This window comes from Strix uralensis, chromosome 15 (genome assembly GCF_047716275.1).
Source record: "Strix uralensis isolate ZFMK-TIS-50842 chromosome 15, bStrUra1, whole genome shotgun sequence".
NCBI classification, from domain to species: Eukaryota; Metazoa; Chordata; class Aves; order Strigiformes; family Strigidae; genus Strix; species Strix uralensis.
The window spans coordinates 1,323,116-1,347,001 of record NC_133986.1 but is presented as its reverse complement, the minus strand read 5'-3'; the positions used below and the strand labels follow the sequence as shown (position 1 = coordinate 1,347,001).

General features: G+C 38.1%; 1 protein-coding gene across 8 annotated transcripts in view; it reads left to right on the top strand.

Annotated features, from left to right (window-relative positions):
• GALNT18 (polypeptide N-acetylgalactosaminyltransferase 18) overlaps nucleotides 1-23,886 on the top strand; it is a 326,140-nt gene that overhangs the window by 134,488 nt on the left and 167,766 nt on the right. For all 8 annotated transcript variants that reach the window (XM_074884918.1, XM_074884914.1, XM_074884915.1 and 5 more), the window contains 2 exons: nucleotides 53-245; nucleotides 8,835-9,001. In XM_074884918.1, the coding sequence (XP_074741019.1) occupies nucleotides 53-245; nucleotides 8,835-9,001 (360 nt within the window). The remainder of the gene's footprint in view (nucleotides 1-52; nucleotides 246-8,834; nucleotides 9,002-23,886) is intronic.

Sequence of the window (23,886 nt, the reverse complement as noted above, 5' to 3'; positions counted from 1 at the left end):
CTAGAGCCTGTTGGAATGAAAGTCTAAAATTGTTTCTTTTTGTCTTTTGTAGAAGCTCCACCGAAACCGGAAGAAAATCCTGCTGAAGCATTCACCGACTCATCTCTCTTTGCTCACTGGGGCCAGGATCTCAGTCCAGAAAACAGACGTATCGCACTTAAACAATTCCAGTATTACGGCTACAATGCTTACCTGAGCGATCGCTTGCCACTGGACAGGCCCTTGCCTGACCTTAGGCCTAACGGGTGAGTGCTGTAGTTCAGCTTAGCATTGTAGGTTCTGAATTGTAGTGTCTTGTTGGCTCTTTTTCATCTGGAAGTGTTATGTTGTGTGATCACGTAGAAGGTAGGTTACATATGGTGGCCAGAATGAGTAATTCTGTCAAATACATGAAGGTTGGAAGTTTGAAATGTCTTCTGAAACACTGGAGTACCCAAATTAACTCCTGTTAAAATCCCACTAAGTATCCATTAAAAGTTCCTCAAGATTCTTTGGAACCTTAATCTTGCCCACAATTTACATTAGATAGCAACTGTTTTATTGCTAAAAGAATAACCTTTTTATGTTAAGTTTCAGTTTTATTACAAGATCTGACTAATAAGAACTGTTCTTTTTGAAAGCCAAGAACTGTTTGGTAAAGATAAGTAAGCAGGTGAAATACACCATTTAGTCAAGCAGCGTGTACCAGCTGAAAGCCCATGGAGCTTCCTTCACAGGGCTGCTCTCTGCTAGGGAGCATGCTTGTCAAGCAGGGTAGAAACATCCACTGTTATTCCACAGTGGCTTGGTGAGATGGACAGGACCAATGTAGGGAACAGCCTTCCCTTCAGTGCATTTGAGGCCTGTTCTGGTAGGACCATTCACAGAGACAGTTAACGCTCAACTTTCTTTCAGCCTTAGTGATACATCTGATCCTTTGAACAAACAGTAGCTCTGGGGATAGGGAAATGGGTGGAGAGAAAACTGCTTTTTTGTAGCTCATTAAAAAAAAATCCTTAAACATGATGGGTACTTACTGAATTGAACATATGATCTTATTCACTTATTTTAACCAAATGTTTTAATAACTAAAGCCATAAGCAAGTGCATTTTGCCACACATTAAGTTGTCTGATATTAATGAAAACATATGAACGCCATCTCAGGCATCACTTTGGCAGTTTTAAATATATCTATGCTATATATTATTATATATTACATTTTAGAAATATTTATGTTGTAGATTTGCTGAAATAATGACTTTAAGGAAATCAAAGTCCATGCAATTATATTTATATTTTGGTTAAATCGGTTTAGCACTGTCTGCAGGGAGAGTCTCTTCTTTTTAAAATTGTGAACTAATTTAGAGGAAGAATAAATCTTCTTTCACTAACAAGACATCAATGACAGAAATGTTTCTGTTGTTATATCTCTTTTGAAATTACTTTCTTGAATGATTTAAATCTAAATTTTTTATAACTATGGGTTTTAAAAATTGAAAAGACGGAGAAAATGAATGTTACTATAGCTGAAAGAAATAAATTAAGGTTGGGATGTTAAAAGAAACTCCAGTTAGAAACGAATCATGATCCTAATTTCTGTGAAATTTTTGATCCTTAATTAACTTTCTACCAGAAACTTACTAGACATTACAATATGTTTATGGACGCATGCATACGAAATAATGGCCTAGTAATGGTAGCTCAGGAAGATTTTTTTTTTAAAAATTTTTTTCCCCCCACCCTTTATTATTGTTCAGCACCAAGCAGGTAATCTGACACTGAAATGTAGTAAATTCTGATACTGAGGGAAATTAAGCATGTTGTCAGGTAGTATGTAAACTGTTTGCTGTATCTGTGGCACCCTGTGGAGAATAGGGCTACAGGGTATTCTGAAAGTCATGTTGCTGAAAAAAAAGAATTCCGACTCCTGATATGCAAATTCTCATTTGTGTGAGAGCACATGCATGGGTATTGTGGAAAAAAACCCTACCCTGCAGGAGTATATTTTTCACTATAATAATCAATTTTTAGGATTTGTAGCACCTGTTTTTAAAGCCAATTGCATTAGTCATTTCCAGTCTATATAGATGTATTTAAATTATCCATGGGCAGTTACTAGGCTCAGGCAGCATAGCATGAAGGCCAAGGACAGCTTAGTCTGAAGAGAGCACACAGCAAGTGGCATGGAGACCGAGTTAACCAACTTTGCTGAACAGTAGTCAGTTGTGGTATTCCTGTTCTGACTAGAAACACAGGAAAGCGCAGTTATGGCACAGGTACCACTCTGGACAGAGTTAGCCTAGGTCTAATCAAGCTCGTTAGCCTGGATTTAGCAGTGGTTCTGCAAGAGTCAGTGTGGCTTTGGAATCCCAGCAAAGGCTTGTGGGCAGGTAGCTAAAGGAATGGAGTTCACAGAGGTATGTCTGGGCTCGGTTGTGGTCTATCGTCTGTGTTCATAACCTATCATATGAAGTATAGGAAGTTGGAAGGACAACAGAAATATGTATAACTGAAGTCTAATGTAATTCATATACGGTTGGCCCCAGTTAAGACTGGGAGAATTAAGTTATCTGCCAAGAGTGTGTGGTGTTAGTAGGCCCTTTTATATCATACTGGTATGACTCAGCCTTGACCTTTTTTCTGCCTGCAGTGCTCTGAGAACTCCCATCAAAATAACTTAGCAGGGGTACTCAGTATTTCTTTGCAAGGTTCTGCTGTGAGAAAGGCCTCTCCACATATGTAATAACCCTGTATTATAGCATAGAGGATTTCCTAGGGTTGATATCATCAACATTTAATGCCATGAGAAAACCAGAGGACAGATGGAGATTGCTGAGACACAACACATGTGGAGGAGAGGGCAAATATTCAACCTAGCCCAGTCCTCCAGTGTGGGTGGCATGCAAAGGTAGGAGACCACATTTAGTAGTTAGTGCAGTGCACTCTGCCCAAGCCTCTGAACTCTGGCTTTTCTGGAAAAAAATGACCATCGAATGGAAACATCCAGCAGACTGCAATTGGGTCAGGCCGTGGCAGTTGTTGCACCTTGCAGTGGGACCATCTTGTGTTTCAGGTACTGCAGAGTGGTTTCTAACCCTCTGTATAGCCATGAACCTCATGTCCTGTGAGAAAACATTCAGAATTTGATTACTTTTCACTGAATATTTGTGCTAGCACAGTAAAGTCCCCAGCACAGTCCAAAATAAGCTGTTACAATACAGATTGTAAGAAATAACTCCCCTGGTTGTCCCAGCCTCCTGAAGTAATCGTGACATCTGAAGTAGGCTTCATATTTGCAGTATTTAGTAGATAGTACAAGCAGTATTGTGGAGTATTGCTTATACAGTCTCTCCCAAGGCCTCCATTTATTTTCTGCTGTTGAAATCGGGTGCTCTGTTGTTTACCACCCTTATGTGCATCTGTTAGCCCATAACGTATCTACATCACAGACTAACAAATAACTACTAGCTCTAATGAGCCTGGAAACGTTGAGGAAGGCAATGTTGCCCCAGCTGTGTTAGTTACAATTTTGTTGTGCTCATTTAAGTAGGGCAGGCAGTACCCACAAAGCTTGTGGTTAGTGAAATGTTGAACAAGCTCACATAGAAATACATTATTAAATGTTCGGTTGTTTAGGGATCCTAAAGCTGTGTACCAAAACTCCTTTCAAGTGGATGCACTTAGGATTTGACTTCATTGGCTTGTAAATTTTTGTTGTGTGATCCAGTGTGCCAAAGCACATGTGGGAAAGAGAGATAACATTCTTCTTTGCTTAATGTGATGAGAGAGTGAGAGGTAGTGGAAAAAGAGGTGTGCAGCAGGACCCCAGCAGAGGAGCTATTCTGCAGAGTTCTGCTCCTCCATAGCCTGTACGATGTGAAGGAGCTGACCAGTCGGCATAAAGCAACCTTGTCAGTCAGTTTAATTTCAGTCAGCCAAACTTCTGTTGCGTTCGTAAAACCAATATTTGTATAAAGAAGCAAAGGCAGGGAGGGTGGAGGGAGAAAAGAAACATTTAAAGCTCAGATGTTTTTTCTTCTTTAGAGATTGCTAAATAGTATAGTATAGCATTTGGCTTGCATCAGGTTTTCCCTTTTGCTAGCTGAGTCAGTGCTGTTTGGTGTCTAGACAAGTGCAGGGGAGATGTCCTGTTTCCTGTGCTGAGAAAGGCTTTGGCCATTTTTTAAGTACTTATTTCAAACAGTTCACCAGTTGCAAATTGTATTACTTTGAAGCTCAGTTTGGGAAGGAACAATGGTAGAAGCCTTGAAGAGCAACAGAATTAGGTTTGTGATAAATTGGGCACAAATAGAGCAGGTGCGATGTCCACTGAATGCAAATATAACTACAGGGGAGAAAAATTAAGCATTGACTGGTTGAGGAGAGTGACGTGTTTTAGGAGAATAGCTGTGTATGTATGTACATCAGTCCAAAATATCCATCAGTGTTATGGTGATATATGCAGTCCTGGATGTAGTGTGCAAGATGTCAGACTTCTATAAACCTGTAGATTTTCCTTTATTAAAACTGATGTAAGAAAATCATGATCCCAAATTGTGAGGTTCAGGCTGGGCATTTGCATGTTAGCTATGTTTCTCCCCAAGAACCAGCTCCTGCAGACCTGCAGTTCTGTTTTGCTGGGCTCATGTTAGTTACAGGTACGGCTCCATGTTCACTTCTAACCAGTTCTTTTGTTTCTACTCGTGAAAGATAGCATAAATATTGCATGTTGTATATGATGTTTCAAAGGAATCCTTTAAAAAGATCACAAAGTCTGCTACTTTACCTATTGTATTGTTTTGGACAGAAGTCCTAAAATTACCGAATTATTCAGCATTCTTAATGAATACCTAGTGTTTATTTCTGTCATATTTCCTGCTCTCTTTTACTCATTTCTCTACCTTTGATTCTTCTTTTTCTTGGCTCACTGTTGCCTGCCTTCAAACTGACTCATAGTAGTGTCATGTACTGCCCGAGTGGCCACCCTTTGTGATTCTCATCTGCGCTTCAGTTTGTCCTGTCTGAATGTATCTCCTCAAATGGCTGCTCTAGAAGTATTTAATATCACTAGCAGTGATATCCATTCAGCTGCAGTCTCCAAGTTGCTATAATAACCTAAGTTAATAGTGATGTACGCTTGTTGGTTTTGATCTTCCCTACTATTGTCTCCTTTAACTGAAAGAAGATGAGATGCAGTAATCTGTGTGCGCTCTCTCTCGTTTGCTCTCTCTCAGTCTCTTATTAATGTGTCATAACATGAGAATGTTCTTTCACTTGGCATACATTTACACTAAAACATACTCAAATACATGGCATAATACTGTGAGAGGCTAACAATTTTTGGCCAAATAGCTATACAGAATTCTTCTCGTGTTCATCCAAAAATTAGTTTTATTGAGATCATCAACAGTCAGCTTAGTGTTTTTATTGCTTTATTCAGAGAGAGGTCTTGGTTTTAAGTACCAAGAAGAAAATGGACCTTTATTGCATAATTTTATTGACATGAATAGCTTTTATTAAAAGGAGTGGGGAATCAATCTGTTACAATTAAATCTATGCTGTAAGACCCTTAGGAGGCCAAGAGCTAATCACTCTTGTGTTACAATCTTGGAACTTATCTGCATATTTATCAAGTTCCCTGCCTGTTATTTAATCTTTCCTTATTACAAATTTTTGGGGTTTTTTGGGGGGTTGATGTCAGGAGAAAAAAATTTTTAGCCATGTTTGCTTATAGTTATATGGTAACCCTATGTTTGAATTCCTCACATGATTGTATGCCTGTCTTTGCTCCCTTGTAATAGAAGATGATGACCACAGAGATTTCTAGATTTGCAGCAGAAGTACTGTCTTGCTGGCTGTAGTTCTGTAATAATAGATTGTAATCCTCAGAGATCAGGAAAAAAGCCCTTTTTATATATTGTTTAATGCCAGCCTTATTAGGATAGTCCAGTTAACACCTAAAATACTGCTAATAGCAAAATGAAAAATGAAGAACAATCATAAAATGAAATTATAAACAGAAATATTTGAGCTGGAATTCTTACAAGACTCGGTTCTTTTGCAAGAGTTTTAGTCCTATTTATTTCATTTATGCCATTTTTCCTCCCATATGTCTTGAACTTTCCTTTGCCATTTTGGCTAATGACAAAAAGTTACCAGATCTTGAAGGAAGTACAATACTGCTTGTGCTTCTGAGAAATTCTGAGAAATTCTTATTCTCTTGGAACTAAAGCTTCCTCCCACATATGTTCTTAAAACAATACCTTAACCCCAAATTTTTTAGTAATATGCTTTATTGCATCCTGTATTTTAAAGAAAAATGTGGAGTGAATGATGTAATTTAGTGATTAAAACAAAAAATGTGTTCTGTTGTTGGCTGCGATACCCATGTAAGTCTTGCTGAAAGGTTATCAAAAATTGCAGAAAATAGTTGTTTTTCATAATTTATATATGTATTTGTAGAAGGTCTCAGAGAAGTTATTAATACAGGAAATGATTCTTTCTCTGTTGTTCTTATTGCATAGTTATGCTAAACTAATTTTAATGTGACTGGCTAAATTGTCTTATAACAATGAATGTACTCTGGAGGAATATAATTTTCTTGTGGACAAATATTTGAAAGAAGATTCATAATGTATGCTGTCCTCCATTTACCAGAGTTGTGCTTGAAATAGAACACCAGGAGTTTCTCTAAATTTCTGGTAACTATGACAACTGTTACTTTAGTGTTATTAGCCCAATGTAATTTAGTGGAGTAGGTTGCTAGAGGTAATTTTTTAGCTACGTTGGGATGATACTTGCTTTTGTAATTCTAAATAATACTTAGAATTTATATTTAAAAATCAGTCATGTTACTGAAACATGCTCTATACTTTGTGGATTTGGTTTTTTTAGCAAGAGCCTCAGTTTGCAGAGGGGCAGGTTAGGGGTCTTGTCCGAGGCAGAGCTGTCATAGAAACTTGTATGTTGCTGGTTGCTTCGCAACCGTTCAGTTCTTAGGGCTTAATGGATCTAAGATTTTGATCCATACAATTTGTTTTCTTTTTCCCCCTTCAGCATATGTTGTATACACATATACATGCATCCGTTCTCTGTAGCTGTTTCTTGTTTGTGTACCCTCATTGAAAAAGAATCCAGTTGAAAAGACTAAAGAAATTAGACACAAGAGCCTAATTCTGTTCTCCTGTATCATGTGTAGTTATCTTTTAATGTATGGTGGAGCAAAAAGGGAGTCAAATGACATTCACAGCATTAAACACTTCTCTCTTGTCTTGCACGAGGTGCCAGACAATGGGAAATCCTGTCAAGTGTGATCTAATTTGAAAAGATGTAAGTTAATGCAGGTAAGAAAGACAATACAAATAATTTCCTTTAAATGAAGGGAAGACGTGTCAGAAGCAGAAATGTTGTTTGAACGTTTCAGTTTATGCATGGATTTATGGTAGGGCAGCAGTGTTTTGGGGGCCAGTTTTGTTATCTGGAACATTTTTGGAATATAGTTTGTCACTAATTTCTTACAAAAGTATATTTTACGTATATCTCAGCCTTAGCTTAATTAACAAAGGAGGAAGAAACACAGTTTTTAAGGAAGCAACTTCTTTAAACTATCTTCAGTGTATTTTCGTTGCCATTTAAAATATTTTCCAAAATCGCTGTGTTAGTCTTTATCTGATACATGACATATCTTACCATTTTTGCTAGAGTTTCATTTGTATCATCTTTGTACATTGGTATGGCCGAGGATAACAAATACTACCATGCCTAAGCTGGAGAGCTAAAGGATAGATTGGCTGTAGCTTTGTTTGCTGGACTATTTAATGTCTGTGTGCATTTTGTCTGCAAGTGAATCACTAAAATAACAGGCTTTGTAGGTTCTTTACAGGCTAATACTGAAAATTATTTAAGTATATTTAAGCCCATTAATGAGTTCATAGTCTGTTTGAAGCCCAATTTTCAAAACTTACATGAAATTTCAATTATTACATCAAACAGAAATGTGCTAGCTTTATAAAGGTGTGCAGGAGACTTGAATTTTGTTAGTAATTTCTCATTATGCCCACGCAAATTTTTACATCTTACTTGTGTATAATAGATGACATCTACAAAGTAATAGTATCCAGATTGCATATGGAATTTTTTTGTCAATGCACAATGGCATGCACATGCACACACACCATGTGCCACAAACAGGTCTGTTCTTCAAGGAGCTGGATCTGTAATGGTCTTAGCATCTTCTGGAAAACTGTGAGGGTTAGTATTTAAAAATTCTAGTGTGATCATAAGTACAGGGGCATCTCAGACACTTTGAGCCTGAAATATACACCTTGAAACTCCTATTTTCAGATGCCACCTAACCCTGATGGCACCTAAAATTCACATTTGCCAAAGAACTGACACCTCAGAACTGACAGTGCTGAGCCCAAGTCAGTTTTTGTCTGCTTCACCTACTCAGTCATCTACGCAGTGTTTTTAGGGAGTGCTGTAAGAGATTGTTCAGCACAGAAGATGACCTTTCTTTAATGAATGATTTCAGAGAAAATTAGTTACTTTTACTTAATTAACTTACAGCTTTATTAAAAAAACAAACATTTTGCTGACAGTTGAGAAGATATAAATTGGTAAAAGGGCTTTCAACACAAATTTGAATTGCTTTCAGGGACTCCTTTTTTTAGATACTATTTCATCTGGTTCTTACCTGTGTGTGCTCTGAACAGGTATGGGGACCTTCTGATCTGTGCCTACAAAAGCTCTCTTATTCTTATGGCTGAACATAGATTTCTCTGAAACAGTTTGTATTGACACTGTGATTTCCAACAGTTTACTGTTTTGTTTTGGTTTTTTTTTCCCCCTTCAGGTGCAGAAACCTTACATTTCCTGACAGGCTTCCTGAGGTCAGCATTGTATTCATATTTGTTAATGAAGCTCTCTCAGTTATTCTGCGCTCCATTCATTCAGCCATTGACCGGACTCCTGCTCATCTGCTCAAAGAGATTATTTTAGTTGATGATAACAGTAATAATGGTAAGAGGTTTTGGTTCTTCCTATTTTCTGGTAGACTTAGTGATGAAATTTTAAAAAGCACAGGATGCTGAACTTAAAGAAAAATTTTACTCTGCTGGGGGGTTTAATTCTGAACTCCTAAAATACAAGGAGAATCTGAATTTATCCTGTTGAAGAAAAATGCTGAACAAACGATGTTTCTTATCCTCGCCATCGTTATAGCTATTACGTGATCCCTGTAGCTAGATCCTGTGACTTGCTGCTGATCATAAACGTATCTCAGATTTGTACGGAAAAGAAACATATTAGGAAACAAGTAAATAAGTTCCCCACCCGAGGCTATGCGCTTCATCTCCTCTTCTGCTGACTATCAATGAAGGAAAAAGTAAAATCCTGACTCTCTTAAAGTGCACACAAAACCCACCAACTTGCTGTAGGCTTATGTCAAATCTAATTCCTGTTCTAGTGAATAATACCATGTTTAGAGTTACCTAAGGCTGACCAAGCTTTTCTTGAAACACCTATTCATGGAACAGTGTGGGTAAATCGGCGTGTAGGATTTATGAGTAGCTTCTCTTAGTTTATGGCACAATTTATGATGTAGCAATGTGATGAAGTAAATGAAAGATCACATGAAACAGTAAACTATGGGCAAAGTAAAAGAAAATAAAAATCAATGTGTGCACACGCATACACATGATTCAGAAACAGCTCGTGAACTGAGGTAGACTTTTGATTTGCTTCAGCATGTAGTTCTGTCGTTTGACATGTTGTTTTACTGATGCACACTTGCTGGCCTTAATTTTTGCCCACTCCCTCATGCAATACATGGAAGTTTGATAGGAAAAAAAAAAATAAATGGGAAAACAACTTTTACTGGTGGACTTGGGCTCTGGAATGTGTTTGTAGAAATTCATTCCTGGATCTTTCAAACAGGTTAATATGATGCCAGGAGCTCAGTGAATCTGAATGGCTGTGGGTGCTGCAGGGCCTGAGGCCTCTGGACATGGAGGAACTGGTCACAATGCAGCCATGGAAAAAGAAAAATAATCTGGCTGAAAAAAGTGGTTTCTGGAGTTTGAGTCTGATTTTCTATAATTTACAGGTAGTTTTCCAGTGGGCACATTGCAGAACAGTGTCAGAAATATCAGTGTTTCTCAGAGCCTGTCATCACTGTGATGAGCTCACTAACAAATACGCTTTTCACTATGCTCTATGGGCTAGTCAAAATTATTCTTTTTCATAATTTCTTACCTGAAATAGGAATGAAATCACAGGGACCACTTAATCTTTCAGGAAGACCTGTTCAGCCACATTTTTTTTAGTACCAGTATTAGTACTGTACAGTATCATATTTTTATGGTTGGCTGTGCCTTTTATTCTGGCTTGCCTTTCTAACCCTCCAGTGCCTTAAATCCTTAGGGTCCTGGGCCCAGACAGGAGGACAGAAATTGAGAGGAAGGTAACCTTTGGTTTCACTGTCTTGGCTTGGTGTGACATGTCATTCTATACAAAAATCATACTGTGCAGAGTGATATTTAGTCTCCTAGAAAAATTCAGTGCTTTCCAGGATTTTCTGCTATTCCTCCAACCCTTTTTCTGGCGTCTTTTCCCTGCAGTAGTAAATTAGATTCCTACAGTCCTCTTTATCCCATAATGTATGCTGAAGACCTGGTAATAGGCATCCATTTGGAGAGGATGGATGTTTGGGTAGGAAAGAGAGTGATTATAAAGATGATTTATGGGCTTTTCTATTATTAGTTTAAATCATGAAATATTTATTTTACAATTTACTTTTGCTTTTACAGTATTCTATTTTCAATTTTTTTCTCCCTTCTAGCGTTGCTGAAACTAATCCTTTATATTTAGTGTCATTCTATGTTTTTGTTAGTAGCTCTTTAGCTTGCAAGTGTTGCTGCTTGTAAGATAAGTGCGTTACTCTGGGTTTCCCTGTAATGTTACCTGAGGGGGCAAAAGCTTACTTTGTGCTTGCATCTGGCTCTAGACTCTGCTTCTCGCAGGGACCTGTCAGAATTCTAATTACAAGAAGTATGTTTACTCTCAGGCTTTTGCCGGGGTTGGCAACTTTTATAACTTAATGTAAGATTTTTTTTCTGTGATGCCACAGCGATGAATTTTACAGGCAAGAAACATCGTACTATGAGAAGTGACTAGAAAGAAGAAGTGAGAACTGAGATCAGGCAGAGTGCAAATCAACACATTTTTTATTTTGAGTCTCTTGCGCTATTTGGTTCGATTCACATAGCGTAGTAGTTTAAAATAAAAGCAGATATGATGATTGGCACTAGAGGAGGGCACCAGAATTTCCTGCTTCTGAGGAGAGGTGATATACTGGTAAACTGGTATAAATTCTTTATGTGGGCCAAACCCTGAATCTAGTAATGAGCACCTGAATTCATCCCTAATTTCAGGAGTTTCAGAAAAATTTCTGTGTTTCAGAAAAGAGCAGTGGAAGAACTACTTGTTTTTTAAAATTCTAGAAGGCTGATTTCAGAAACTGCATATTCAAGTGTATGGCCAAAGTCTGTACATTTGTCTTGAACATTATAAGCTATTGTATTTTATTTCATGCACTTCAGGGTACGTCAAGCAAATTATCTATGGCATTCTCTAAACCTCAGTGCAGTTTTTCAAGTTCTCGATTATGTTTCAGAAGACCTCAATTAATCTCTTCTTGAAGTTTCCCTTTTTTAAAATAAATGTTTCAAGTTAGGAAGCTGTGAAAATGCCAGTGTGTGCCATTTAAAAGCAAAAAATAGATTTAACAGGTCCCAAAATTTTGATCCTTCATTTTAATAAAGCCATTTGCATGGCTTAGTGTATGTATTTCACTGTACTATCTTTTCCAGTGGAATTCTGATAAACATAGCACTGAAATGTTTCATATATGCTGTTAGGTACATTAGTGTTAGAATTTAATTTAATTGAAGGTTAAAAAAAAGTGTATTTCAGTGACAGCCTGTGTACTGTATAATGAGAACAAAAGATGTATTAAAAAAACCAAACCAAGTAACAGTGTTGTTCATTTGGGTCGCATTGGGGTCTCAGTCACATTGGTGTGAAACAGAGCAACTGCACAGATTTCAGCTGGTTTACTGTAGTTTTAAGTGCTGTCTGTCAGATCAGAATCTTTCCCATTCTCCTCAGGAGCACTGTTTGCTTTTCAGAGATAATGTACTCATTAGTTTATAACTTGGCAATAAAATAATTTATTCATTTTTGCCTCCAGAAGTAGCAGACTTTTCCAGCTGACTCAATGCATTTGAGGAGAGAGATTTGCAGAGAAGAGGCTTTAAAAAAACATTAAGTGACCATGCCCATGACTGCTGGTAGTTAATTAGACCTCAGAAATGTATTTAGAAAAAGCATTGCCTCAGCTGGAAACTACTGGAATAGTGTTTTATTCACTTTCTGGCTTGTTGTGTGCCAACCTTCTGTGCCACTGGAGTCCTGTCTTGGCTTCTGAGTCTTTTTGCTGACATTGAGCCCTGCTGCATTATGAAGCACCTCTTGAAGATATTTTAAGATGATTTGAAGTCTCTCTAAGAAAGCTCATTGTGAGCCATGATGTGTTCAGCTTCATGGGGAGACAGTATGCATTAATGTGTCCAGAGTCTGCCTTACAAAATTTTATATTATAGCAGTAATTATCATCCTCTATGACATTTTTTCATATTAAAGTTGATAATAAATGTTGTGGTAGAGGCTCAGATTTCATAGGGTTTCTTCCTTTTGCTTTGAATCATTACTTACGAATGAAATATTCTAACGTGTTCACTTTAATGATTCTCATTTTGTCCTGAGATTTCCATGAATACAGCTATTGAATTGCAGTAATAATGCTGGATATCACAGGATGCTAATTTTATGATTTGCAGTGTTGAAGAGAATTAGCAGAGTGGTAGAAAATGGGTTAGATGCAACAGTATCACCTTCAAGAGATTTGCAACATTGTCCTTAAAACCTTGAATAAAAATCTTCTCAAAAAGCATCCAGAGCTGTTCATTAGAAAGGTGTATTTCTTCTTTGGTTATTTTTAAGAGATATTTGGGAATAGAAGATTGATATTTTTTTTTTTTTTCTTTACAAAAGCAGTGATACATAAACTTAAAAGTACTGTTCAAATGCATGCTAGATTTCATATTACCACATAATTTGAAGATGGCTTACTTCTAGACCAGACAACTATGAATGTTGATTTTAAAAAAAACTATTAATAACATGTCCTAGGGAAAACTTTAGGACTTGCTGTCCTACTGTTTGGCTTCTTGTTGTTCTCTTACCTGAATGGCAACAAAATTTAAAGACAAATAAAAACATTTAAAAACAAGCAAAAAGCCAAACTTTATGCAAACCCACATTCACTTTTGGGCCATGCTTTATGCATTGTGAAGGCTTTGCTTTATCTGCCTAGATTCATTCCCCAATTAGCTAAAGGTCTTGATGCTGAAATTCATATTATTGCATAGTCTTTACAGAAGCAAGCGTTTGGTAGTGTTCTCAGGGATTGATATGGAAGAGGGCTGTGTAATGCTAGTTAGGAATCAGATGCTAAAAAGCATTTATTTATGAATAGACCAGGAAATCTTGTCTCCATCAGAGATTTCATAGAACCTTAGGATGGTTTGGGTTGGAAGGCACCATAAAGATCATCTAGTCCCAACCCCCCTGCCATGGGCAGGGACACCTTCCACTAGCCCAGGTTGCCCAAAGCCCTGTCCAACCTGACCTTGAACCCTTCCAGGGAGGGAGCAGCCACAGCTTCTCTGGGCAACCTGGGCCAGTGTCTCACCACCCTCACAGTAAAGAATTTCTTCTTTATGTCTAATCTATATCTACCTCCTTTCAGTTTAAAACTGTTATCCCTCGTTCTATAAATACATGCCCTTGTAAAATGTCCCTCCCCAGCTTTCCTGTAGGCCCCCTTTAAGGCTCCCCGGAGCCTTCTCTTCTCCAGGCTGAACAACCCCAACTCTCTCGGCCTGTCCTCATATGGGCAGTGTTTCACCCCACCGATCATCTTCGTGGCCTTCTTCTGGACCTGCTTGAGCAGGTCCATGCTTTTCTTAGGATCTTCCTTTTTTTCCTTTTTATAAGTGGGGGTTATGTTTCCCCCTTGCCAGTCAGCGGGAACTTCACCAGACTGCCATGACTTCTCAAATCTGATGGATAGTGGTTTAGCCACTTCATCTGCCAGTTCCCTTAGGACCCGCAGATGAATCTCCTCAGGTCCCGTGGACTTGTGCACCTTCAGGTTCCTTAGGTGGTCTCAAACCTGATCTTCTCCTACAATGGGCAATTCTTCATTCTCCCAGTCCCTGCCTTTTGCCTTCTGTGATTTGGGTGGTGGGGCTGGAGCACTTGCTGGTGAAGACTGAGGCAAGAAAGTCATTGAGTACCTCAGCCTTCTCTATGTCCCAGTAACCAGGTCTTCTGTTTCCTTCCAGAGAGGGCTTACATTTCCTCAGTCTTCCTTTTTTTCACCCATATACCTACAGAAGTTTTTTTTGTTGCCCTTGATGTCCCTCGCCAGATTTAATTCTATCAGGGCTTTGGCTTTCCTTACCTGATCCCTGACTGCTTGGACAATTTCTGTTATCCCTCCCAGGCTACCTGTCCTTGCTTCCACCCTCTGTAGACTTCCTTTTTGTTTTTGAGAAAAACATTACCTTAGTGTTACAAACTCTGCATTTTACTTGCATAGTAACATTTAGCACTGAAACTCGAATAAATGGAGACAATTCTTTGAGCATATGTTTACTGCTACATGTTCTGTACTGATGCTAGAACTGCAATGAGGTGTGTCTTGGCTTGTGTGCCAGCTACTGTGGATGCGTCTGAAAATATGTAACAAGAAAATAGCCAGAAGCAAAACATAGTCCACTGACGGTCTGTTTCAGCAGTTAGCAGAATGAGGAATGTCGTTCTTACTCAGAGGTGTGAGAGAGTGGAGCATGTGAACACTTTTGGTGCATGTCTCAATGACATCTGGCCTGCAGCTTAAAACTTCTGTGGAAAAAATTAAGAACCACTGATGTAAATGGACTGTGAGATTTTTGTAAGGGCAGTAGGTCCTGAAGATGATGTCCTAGAGTGGCTGCAGACTGGTCTCTCCTCTTATTTGTCAGTCCTTGTGACACTGTATTTGATTCCTGCTTTAAAGGAAAGAGGTTGTGGAGTAAGATATCAAAAGGAAGTGAGTAACAGAGCAGAAAAGAGGACACTAATGATGGAGGCAGCGATCTGTCCCAATTATTCTTGTCCCTCTTTTGCTTTGATTTATCACTATTCATACCTTTTTCTCCTACTGTATTCCTCCCTTCTTTTTTCATCCGGGGGTGGTCTATATCTCTGGTCTTTCTTCCCTCAGTCCACTTTCCTTTTTCTCATTCCACCCTGGCAGTCTGCTCCTTTCAGGTGTTCACTTCCTCACACCCCTATCATACACCTCATCCTTCTTGATATGAGCTTGTGTCCTTCAGCTGGGGTCTCCATTTTGCATGTTCTCAAATTCCAGTGTACCCAGTGCCTCTTATCTTCTCCCTATGTCCTCCACCCAGTATTTGCTGCTCTTTCTCTCGAAGCACACTCCTCCATTGTTCCCATCTCATCATTCAGCTCCCCCTTGCCTTTAGCCACAGTAATTACACTCCTGCCTGACTCATCTGTCTGTTTCTCCCTCCCTCCTCCCCCAGCAGCGTTCTGCTCCTTCCTTGGTGGCATATTTTTATCATTCTCCCATTTTCCTCCTTTTTCTCTCTGATGCCTCATTTTCAGACATGGTTTTCCATTTTGTTTTGCTTTCATTTAAAATTACTGCTGTTGTATTCTTTTAGATCAGCATTTCTAACTCTCCGTCCGACTCCAGTGTTGACTTACACTGTCACCGGTCGGGGTGAGGATAGCATCCCTTGCTGGAGGCAAGACTTTTTGTAGCACTGTGATTACAGTTGTATGAAAGCTGTTTGATAACCAGCATACAGTTTGCTTTGTTTTATAATGGGAACTGTCACATTCTCTATTCTTTATAACTGATGTGGAAGGTCCTTAGCCTTTGTTTTCTGGAAGGTTAGGAAAGCTCCAGTGCTGTGAGAGTGAGGGGGGGCTGCAGGACCACTGCCGTGAAGTGTGACTCTTCGGTGCATCCCAGGGAACTCACACATCTCTTGCACCATTTGCCTCTGTGGAAGCGTGTGCTCAGCAGGTCCTTGCAGTGACAAAGTGGCCTTTCAAAAGAACAGTTAATCATCTGCAATATAGTATAGTTCAGTCTGTATGGTTGGAAAAGCAAAATTTCAATGTGTGTGCAAGCTGGTAGCATAACCTCCGTCCACATCAGGGGTCAGCAGTGGGCAGCAGAGCTTTTATTGCAGTCTCCTGACATCAGAGTTTTTGATTGAAATGTTCATATAATACTATGAACTGAATCTTCCCTAGCCGCAGTTGTTGAAAGTTAGTATGTGGTCATCTTAATTTTTATTCCATCCATGAGGTAATTTAACTCATTCAGTCCTAATATGCTTGTCATGTTGCAGTCTAGTAAATACCTTTTTCTATGTCAGATTCAGTACAGCAAGTCCAAGAGGACAGAGCAGCTACTTCTAAAACCAGCATTTTCCATACTTGCAGTTTAATGTAGGCAGCAGAATAGAGAAAATTTATTTTATGCAACTCCAAATCTTATCACCAGATAATTCTTTTTTTTTTTTTCCCTTTTTTCTCTCATAAGGCAAGCCCATTGCCATTAAACTAAGCTTTAAGATGAGAATAACAATGTATCTGATTTCGGTGTGGGAGGAACTAATTTAAGTGTCAGTGGTATCTATACACCATATTTAATCCTAATGGAAGGTAGTAAAGTGGAGTGTCTGAACTACAATACAGGAAATTATGAAAAACTGGAGCTACAAAACAAAACCCAGAGATGATTTCAGTTGCAGTTTTACAGCTTTCTTATATGTTATTTTTTTCATATTGACATTGAAAGCTATGCTAGCTTTTTTTTTTTTGTGGTTTTGTTTTAGCTTGAATCCCGGTGTACCAATTCATACTGTGGATCTCTTTCACATATGCTGTGTGCCTTATATATGTTGAATATTTTCTTGTTCTTAATCCCCCCACTTTGTTCTGTCATCCTCCAATGACACAATCCTTAGTGTGAGCACAGTCGTATGTGCTCAGTATCAAAGCCCAATACAGACAATACAGCTAAAGTTTATAGGTGATGGTAAGTAGCTGCATATTGGCACTTTAGGATCTTTTGGAAGAATGATTTGCCAATTTATAGGAAATCCCATCACCTGTGTCACATGCGATTTAGAAACTGTATGTGGCCCACAGTGTTAAAGACTGCAGTCAAATTCAGTAAGAACAGGCAATGATGAGCTCAGCCCATGTGCGTTGGAAGTGCTATGGGCTGGGGGCATCCTGACTGTGAGAATGCCATCATATAAATGTTGCCTCAGTCCACTCCTCAGTACCATCACTGTGATTTAACCTTAAAATTAATTACTAGAGATCTCTGAGAAATTGCTTGATTGAAAAAACTTTTTTTTCCATTTTTTTCCCCCTCTCTCACATTTGTCAGATTATATTGCCTTCAAGAGTGCTTGAATGGTTTCTGTTGATAATGTTCTCAAACACATCTCACTTAATTGAAATAGCAGCCATATGTACAGATCCGGTGCAGTGACAAACAGTCATGTAGAACTTGAGGGAGGTGTTGATATCTGTTGATGTCAGTAAGGTAACTGTGGTTTGATCAGGTTATTTCCTTTTGACATCTTTTCCCATGAAGTATCCCGAGATCTCCTTGCATCCAGTAGAATTTGTAGTTGAGATACTCTAGCAATGTAAGCTATTAAGAGCCGAAATGACTTTTTAAAGGATTTCTTTCTCTTTCCTTATCAAGAGAATGGTGCTTATAATTGCAAGAGTTTGACAGTGGGTAGGGAAAATACCTTGTAGTGCTAGGCAAAGGAGTTAAAAGATTGTGTCTTATATAAAATAAGAAATACAAATTGCCTATTAAGTGAACTTTATTAAAATTTACCTTTTTGTCCAAACCCAAGCATACTCTTCTTAAAAAGAAAAATTAATAATAAGATAACTTTTATAAAATTAATGCTGATTTCTTAAACTGGTGGTAAAACTTCCTGCCAGAGCTGATAATTTCAAACACTTTGGCTTCTTAGTGATAGAACCTGAAAGTTCTTAATATGCTGAAAGGTCCAAGACATGATAAGAGATTTGCCTAAGAAAGTATCTAAGGGTGTTTGAGTGTATCACCAAATGATGAAAAATCAGTTAGCAAAAATATATGAATAAATTACAGACTATTCTATGTTCACCCCATAGGCATACACAAAGGCGCAGGTATAGGCATTACTAGATTTTTTTAAAGACATTTTGGAACCTAGTGTAAGTCTAAAGTTCAAGTACAGAAGCTTTTTGTTAAAGGATATTTGAATTGTTGTGAATAAAAACATGAATTAATGTTGACTTCTCTTTTGGCATACTTTTCCTGTAGATTTTGAAAGTGTTTTCCGAGTATATTGAATGACCAAATTTTAAATTACTTGATTTCACTCATTCACTGTTAGTTATTTGTGGGGCCATTACTCAAATGGTGTTCTTTCCTTTTGCAATGGAAAAGTAACATATTTTAAGTAGTATGCTTCAAGTAGTAGCCCGGGAAACTCTGTTTAAAACTTTATGGCAACTGTGGTGAAACTAGGCATGAAAGCTAAAATTCCCATTTACGATGATGGAATTAACGTGGGAAGAATGGAGACTTAGAGGTTAGGCTGTAAGAGAGTGAAAGTTTCTGCTTGTTTTTCCTCACCCAGTTTATTTGGAAAAGATATTTTGTTTTTCTTGGTTCTCCGTAACCAGCATCCTTGTTAACACCATTCATTGGAAGTCTGTGTTGAGAGTCTGGGTAGAGAGAAATATAGATGTGAGTCCATATGGAAAGAGATACAGGTTATATACTAAAACCTGACTCTCTATGTTCTTTATGAAGTTCACAAATGTCTAGAAGTCTGTTAGTTTTTTCAGTAAGTTCTGCAATCTACTTCTTACAGGATAGGGCAGATCTTGCTCTCCTGATAGTCTGATAGGCGAAGATTTCTGACTGGGGCACCTGCATGGAACTGTATTCCCCATTAGCCTCCTGCCACGTCTCTGTGGCATTTTGCAATGGCATTTGCAAATAAACCAATGAGGTGGGTTTTTTTAAATATTAGTTTCCCTTCAAGTGTAATCTGAGAGGAATGGTAGGTGCTCCAAAGCCTTTTCACAGATGTTTTTGGTGCCAATTCAAAGGACAGTTTGTCTTCCGTTAAATTCAACGGGGTTTGTCTGCACTGCAGTGTAAACTCTCCAATAAATGATTTAGATTCATGATGAATGCTAAATAATATGGCAGCATGAATCATTGCTGTTTTCGTTTGGCAGCAAAGAAAATCTTGATGGAATTAAGTGCTCTATCAGTTCTCTCAAGATAGTTTACTGTTGACTGCTGCATTGTTCCTGTGCTCCTGACACAATCCTTTGGCCCAGTGCCTGTCTAATCATTGTTTAATGTTTCAAAAGCTGCCATTTCTATTTTAGGCAATCTTTTCAAGCAGTACAAATACCAGCAGATTTGCATACAGTAGAAATAATTGGAAAAATAAAGTAAAAAAATAAAAACAAAACAGACATCCAAGAAAATGAGATGCATACAGTATTAATGTTTATGAAGCTGAAAAAAAACCCATATACCTAATCAAATTATGGTGAAGTTTTAGGAAGTTTAAAGATATTTCTGTGGCTGAATACATGGTCTATCAGTTTTACATGCTATGGAATGATTATTCCTCCTGACCTATTGTCCCTAATCTCAATCCTTACTCATGTGCACAAAGTGGAAAGAGAACAACAAGGTCTTCTAAAATGGAAAACAAGTTGACAACTCATTTGCCAGCAAATAAACAGTTGACAACTCCTGTGCCAGCAAATAAACAATGATTTCTATTTTTTATTACCATGAACAAGTGCAGTGTCAGTATCTGAAAATGTACTTACATCCCCATGTCAAATAAGTGACTGTGTCTCCCTCCCTTGTAGTATTATTATTACTGTATGAGCAACAAGTTTAAAACATTTCCCTGTAGCCTGCTGCTTACATGAAATGTCTAGGATTACTTTTTAGTGATATTTGTGCCCTTGAAACTTCTTTGTGCCTTTGACAATCAGTTTTGAACCTGCAAGTGAAACTATGTAGCACTGCCTCTGGTTTTGTGTTCTCTCATCGGATATCTCTCAGTTTCCAAGGGAATGTTTTTTCTTTTTACCCATTTTCCACACATACAAATAAACAAAGCTTAAGGAATACTGTAGCAAAAGTTGTGTGACTGTGTGTATGGTTTATCTCACACACAGAAATTTATGTACTGAGACTAGCCCTGATGCAAGACAAAACATATTCCACAAATAGCATTAATTTTTATTAGTTAAAGCATTGTATAGAAGGTCAAGAACTGAATGAGGATGTGCCATGACAACCTCTGGAATGCCTTGTGTCCAAGGTGGATTCTTGCTGAGACCATCAAGTTGTTGTCTCTAGGAACAGTGTCTCCAAGATGTGGGAAGCTGGAGAACTGCTAGTCACTAAAGGTTCCCATTCAGCTAGGAGTAAATCTTACACCAGCTCAACTTGGAGCATTAGTCCAATGTTAGAAAACAGGTTTGAGGAAAGGTTTTTCATCAGAAATTGAACAGAGAGGTTAGGAATTCATAGTTGTTGTTTACCAGCATTTCTAGCAAACTGGAGAGATTGAGAGAGGCAAGGAAGAAGGCACTAGGCAGAAGCAATGCAACATGCTTTCAAATCAGAGGGGAATGATTTAGCTATAGTACGGCCAAGAAAAAAGGTAGGCTGTGAAAAAGAAAGGGATATTTTATGACTGAGAAACAAAACCTTGTCCAGATTTCACTTCTGGAGAGCCCAAAGACTACCCAAAGAGCAAGAAGAACACCGTCAAGGTTATTTTGCCTTTTTCTATTTTTTTGTCTAGATCTGCACATTGCTAGAGGTATCTGAAGTAAACAGTGTCTGACTTTTGAAATTTTCATCTAGTCTGTGTCTTTACTTAAGAAATTATGTCTTCCCAAAGAGAAGAACAGTAGAAAATAATGACGTTACAAGAAACATCAATGGCTTGGTAAAAAGAGCATCATCACATGTAGACATAGATGGCATTCCAAGAGAATGATCACATTGATCATAGGAAGAGAAACATGTCAGTTGAAATAAGTGAATTCGTACTTTAGTTTTATCCTACAAGCCTGAAAAGATCAGTTGTTGTACAGTGATATAGCAGTACTTTACAGCTTGCCTGATATTCAGTTGACGCTGAAATGTAGCAGTATTTTATGCAACTCTGACTAAACTTTCACTGATCCATTCTCCTCTTGACTTCACATATGAAATCTGAATAAGTGGCTCTATTATTTTATGCCCCAGTAGGAGTTCTGGAAAGAGTTTGATTGGTAGTTCATATCCTTGAAAGTACATTGAGCACGTGAAGTACTCTGTCTTCCTCTCTTAGATGGTCCTACAACAGCCTGGAATGCTCTACAAAACTTCAGGCATCATGTAGGTATGAGCATTTCAGCAGAAGACAGATCAGTAAATCCAGTTTAAGGCAGTCAGAATTACCATTTTACTGCACACTGTAGAACTGGATTTTCTGTTGGTTTTGCAGATGTATGTTCATAGTCCCTGAGGTGAGAATGGTACAATAATTGTAGCATTCAAGCTTCCATCACACACAGCTCTTTCTAAGTTGTGGTGTGCTGCCGTTCTCAAAATGATGCTGAGATTAAACTAGGCATGATATCAAATCTAAAGAACAAGATAAGATACATGAAAGCTCTCAGTTGAAAATTATTCTTAAAAATGGAAGGGGAAAAAAGAGCATATTCCCTTACTTGAAAAGTTTTGGGGTTTGTCTTACTTTTTTTTTTTCTTCCCCCCTATAGGAAGAGCTTTTGTACCCTTTGCTTATGTCAGCACTATACCTTTACCAAATGTCTAAAGCTTTTGGGTTTTGTTTTTAGTTTAAGTGCTGATCTTGAAAGGTGGTTACTGCCTCCTAGGACTTTCTTTTACATTAATAGGTTGTGTTCTACAGTGTGATGTAGGGGTGGTTTTGTGACATAGAAAAATATTATCCATAAAGTCGTATAACTAGTCTAGAGAGTTTTACCACAATATGAAGGAAATCCAATCCTTCAGTGATGTCAGGTCAGTATAGAAGCTCACATATCCCCCCTCCTCAGAATAGAAATGGGTCATTGTTAAGAGTTGTCTTCCCAAATGGATGTAACTGGAACCTCTGTGATCCTGTCAGTTCTTATCAGAAGCTTCAGCTCCTTGGAACTCCCACCTGAGAGACTGGACCATGGAGACTACCAGGAAGATGAATGCAAAGCTAAGCCACAGTCACTTTCAGAGATACATAATTCTGACTGCATGTTCAGCATAGGTTAGCCATGTCCAATATTTGTTCTTTTAGCACTCTTTTAATAAGGCACAAAAATTAGAAAGTCAGGGGTCTTTTAAAATATCTAAAAAGAAAAACCTCAGGGGAGGTGAGTTAATAAAATGGTCTGTTAAACTAACCTTCATTTTATGGCCCTAAACTAGGAACACTGAGAGAGATGATTTGGTTACAGTAAAATGGAAAAAAGGGTCTTATCTTCCATTATAATGGAAAGTGCCCTAGAAAAATATGCCTGTTGCATCAGAATATATCAAACTGAGTTTAATCAACTGTGGATTACTGCACAATAGCTCAATCAACTTTACGTCAGAAAGAAAGAAAGCAGAGGAATTATTTAGTAGAGCTGTAAAAGAAGATGTATGTTCAGTAATTCATTTGACTTCCTGGGATTGGGTTATCAAAGTTATTGAAGTCACATGAAAAACAGCAGTGTGTGATTTATCTCTCTCGCACAGGATCTTATATGCTGACACTTAGCCCTGATATATGACAAAACATATTCCACAAATTGCATTAATTTTTATGGTGCTGCACAGTGTTGTATACACCCCATGGTTTAGAGTCCTGATGGACTATCCTCTGCTACACTGCTACTGTGGCTGACTTCCCTCTTTTTATCAGGACAGTAATGGGGGAGAATTTATTTAATCCAGAACAATGATCACTTAATTTACACCAGATATAGCCCAAATTAGCAAATCTGTTTCAGTCCACCCTCAGAAACTTTTTTTGCAGCAGGTTACTTTGGTTATCAGAGCCAAGTTTTCTGCTGCCTTAACTTCCCCTACCTACCCATTTTCAGTTCAACTAAGTGGATTTCTGATTCTGGCAATTTTTAAGGTTCCTATCAGTGTGAAAACTGCATTTCTGCCTGTGCCATGTGTGCCCGTTACAGTAGAAATCCCTGTGATGTATTATAACTGTCTGTGATAGGGGAAAAGTGTTTTCTCTTCTTTTGTATTATATTTTTAAAGTTTGATATCACTTTTCAATATCATATAGTTACCTGTGTAATCAGTTATCTGTTCAGTAGTTTCCCAACTAAAAAAAGGCCCATAAAATCATCAGTAAGTATAAAATAAATAAGTTTCTATTTTTTTAAAGGATTCTTTTAGAAATGAAAGGGCATTCTTTGAGTTTTGGATAATTTGCTTAAAGATATTGTTGAAATTGCAGGGTAAACTCTGCCTGCATTATCCTATTAATAGCAGAACCCTTGTTGACATAAGCTTCAGCCCAAGGGCTCAGTAGCATCCAAAAGGGGCTTGACTGACAGACAGCTGAGGAATGCACAAATTATATAGAATAAATAGCTGGTTTTAAAGGCAGTAT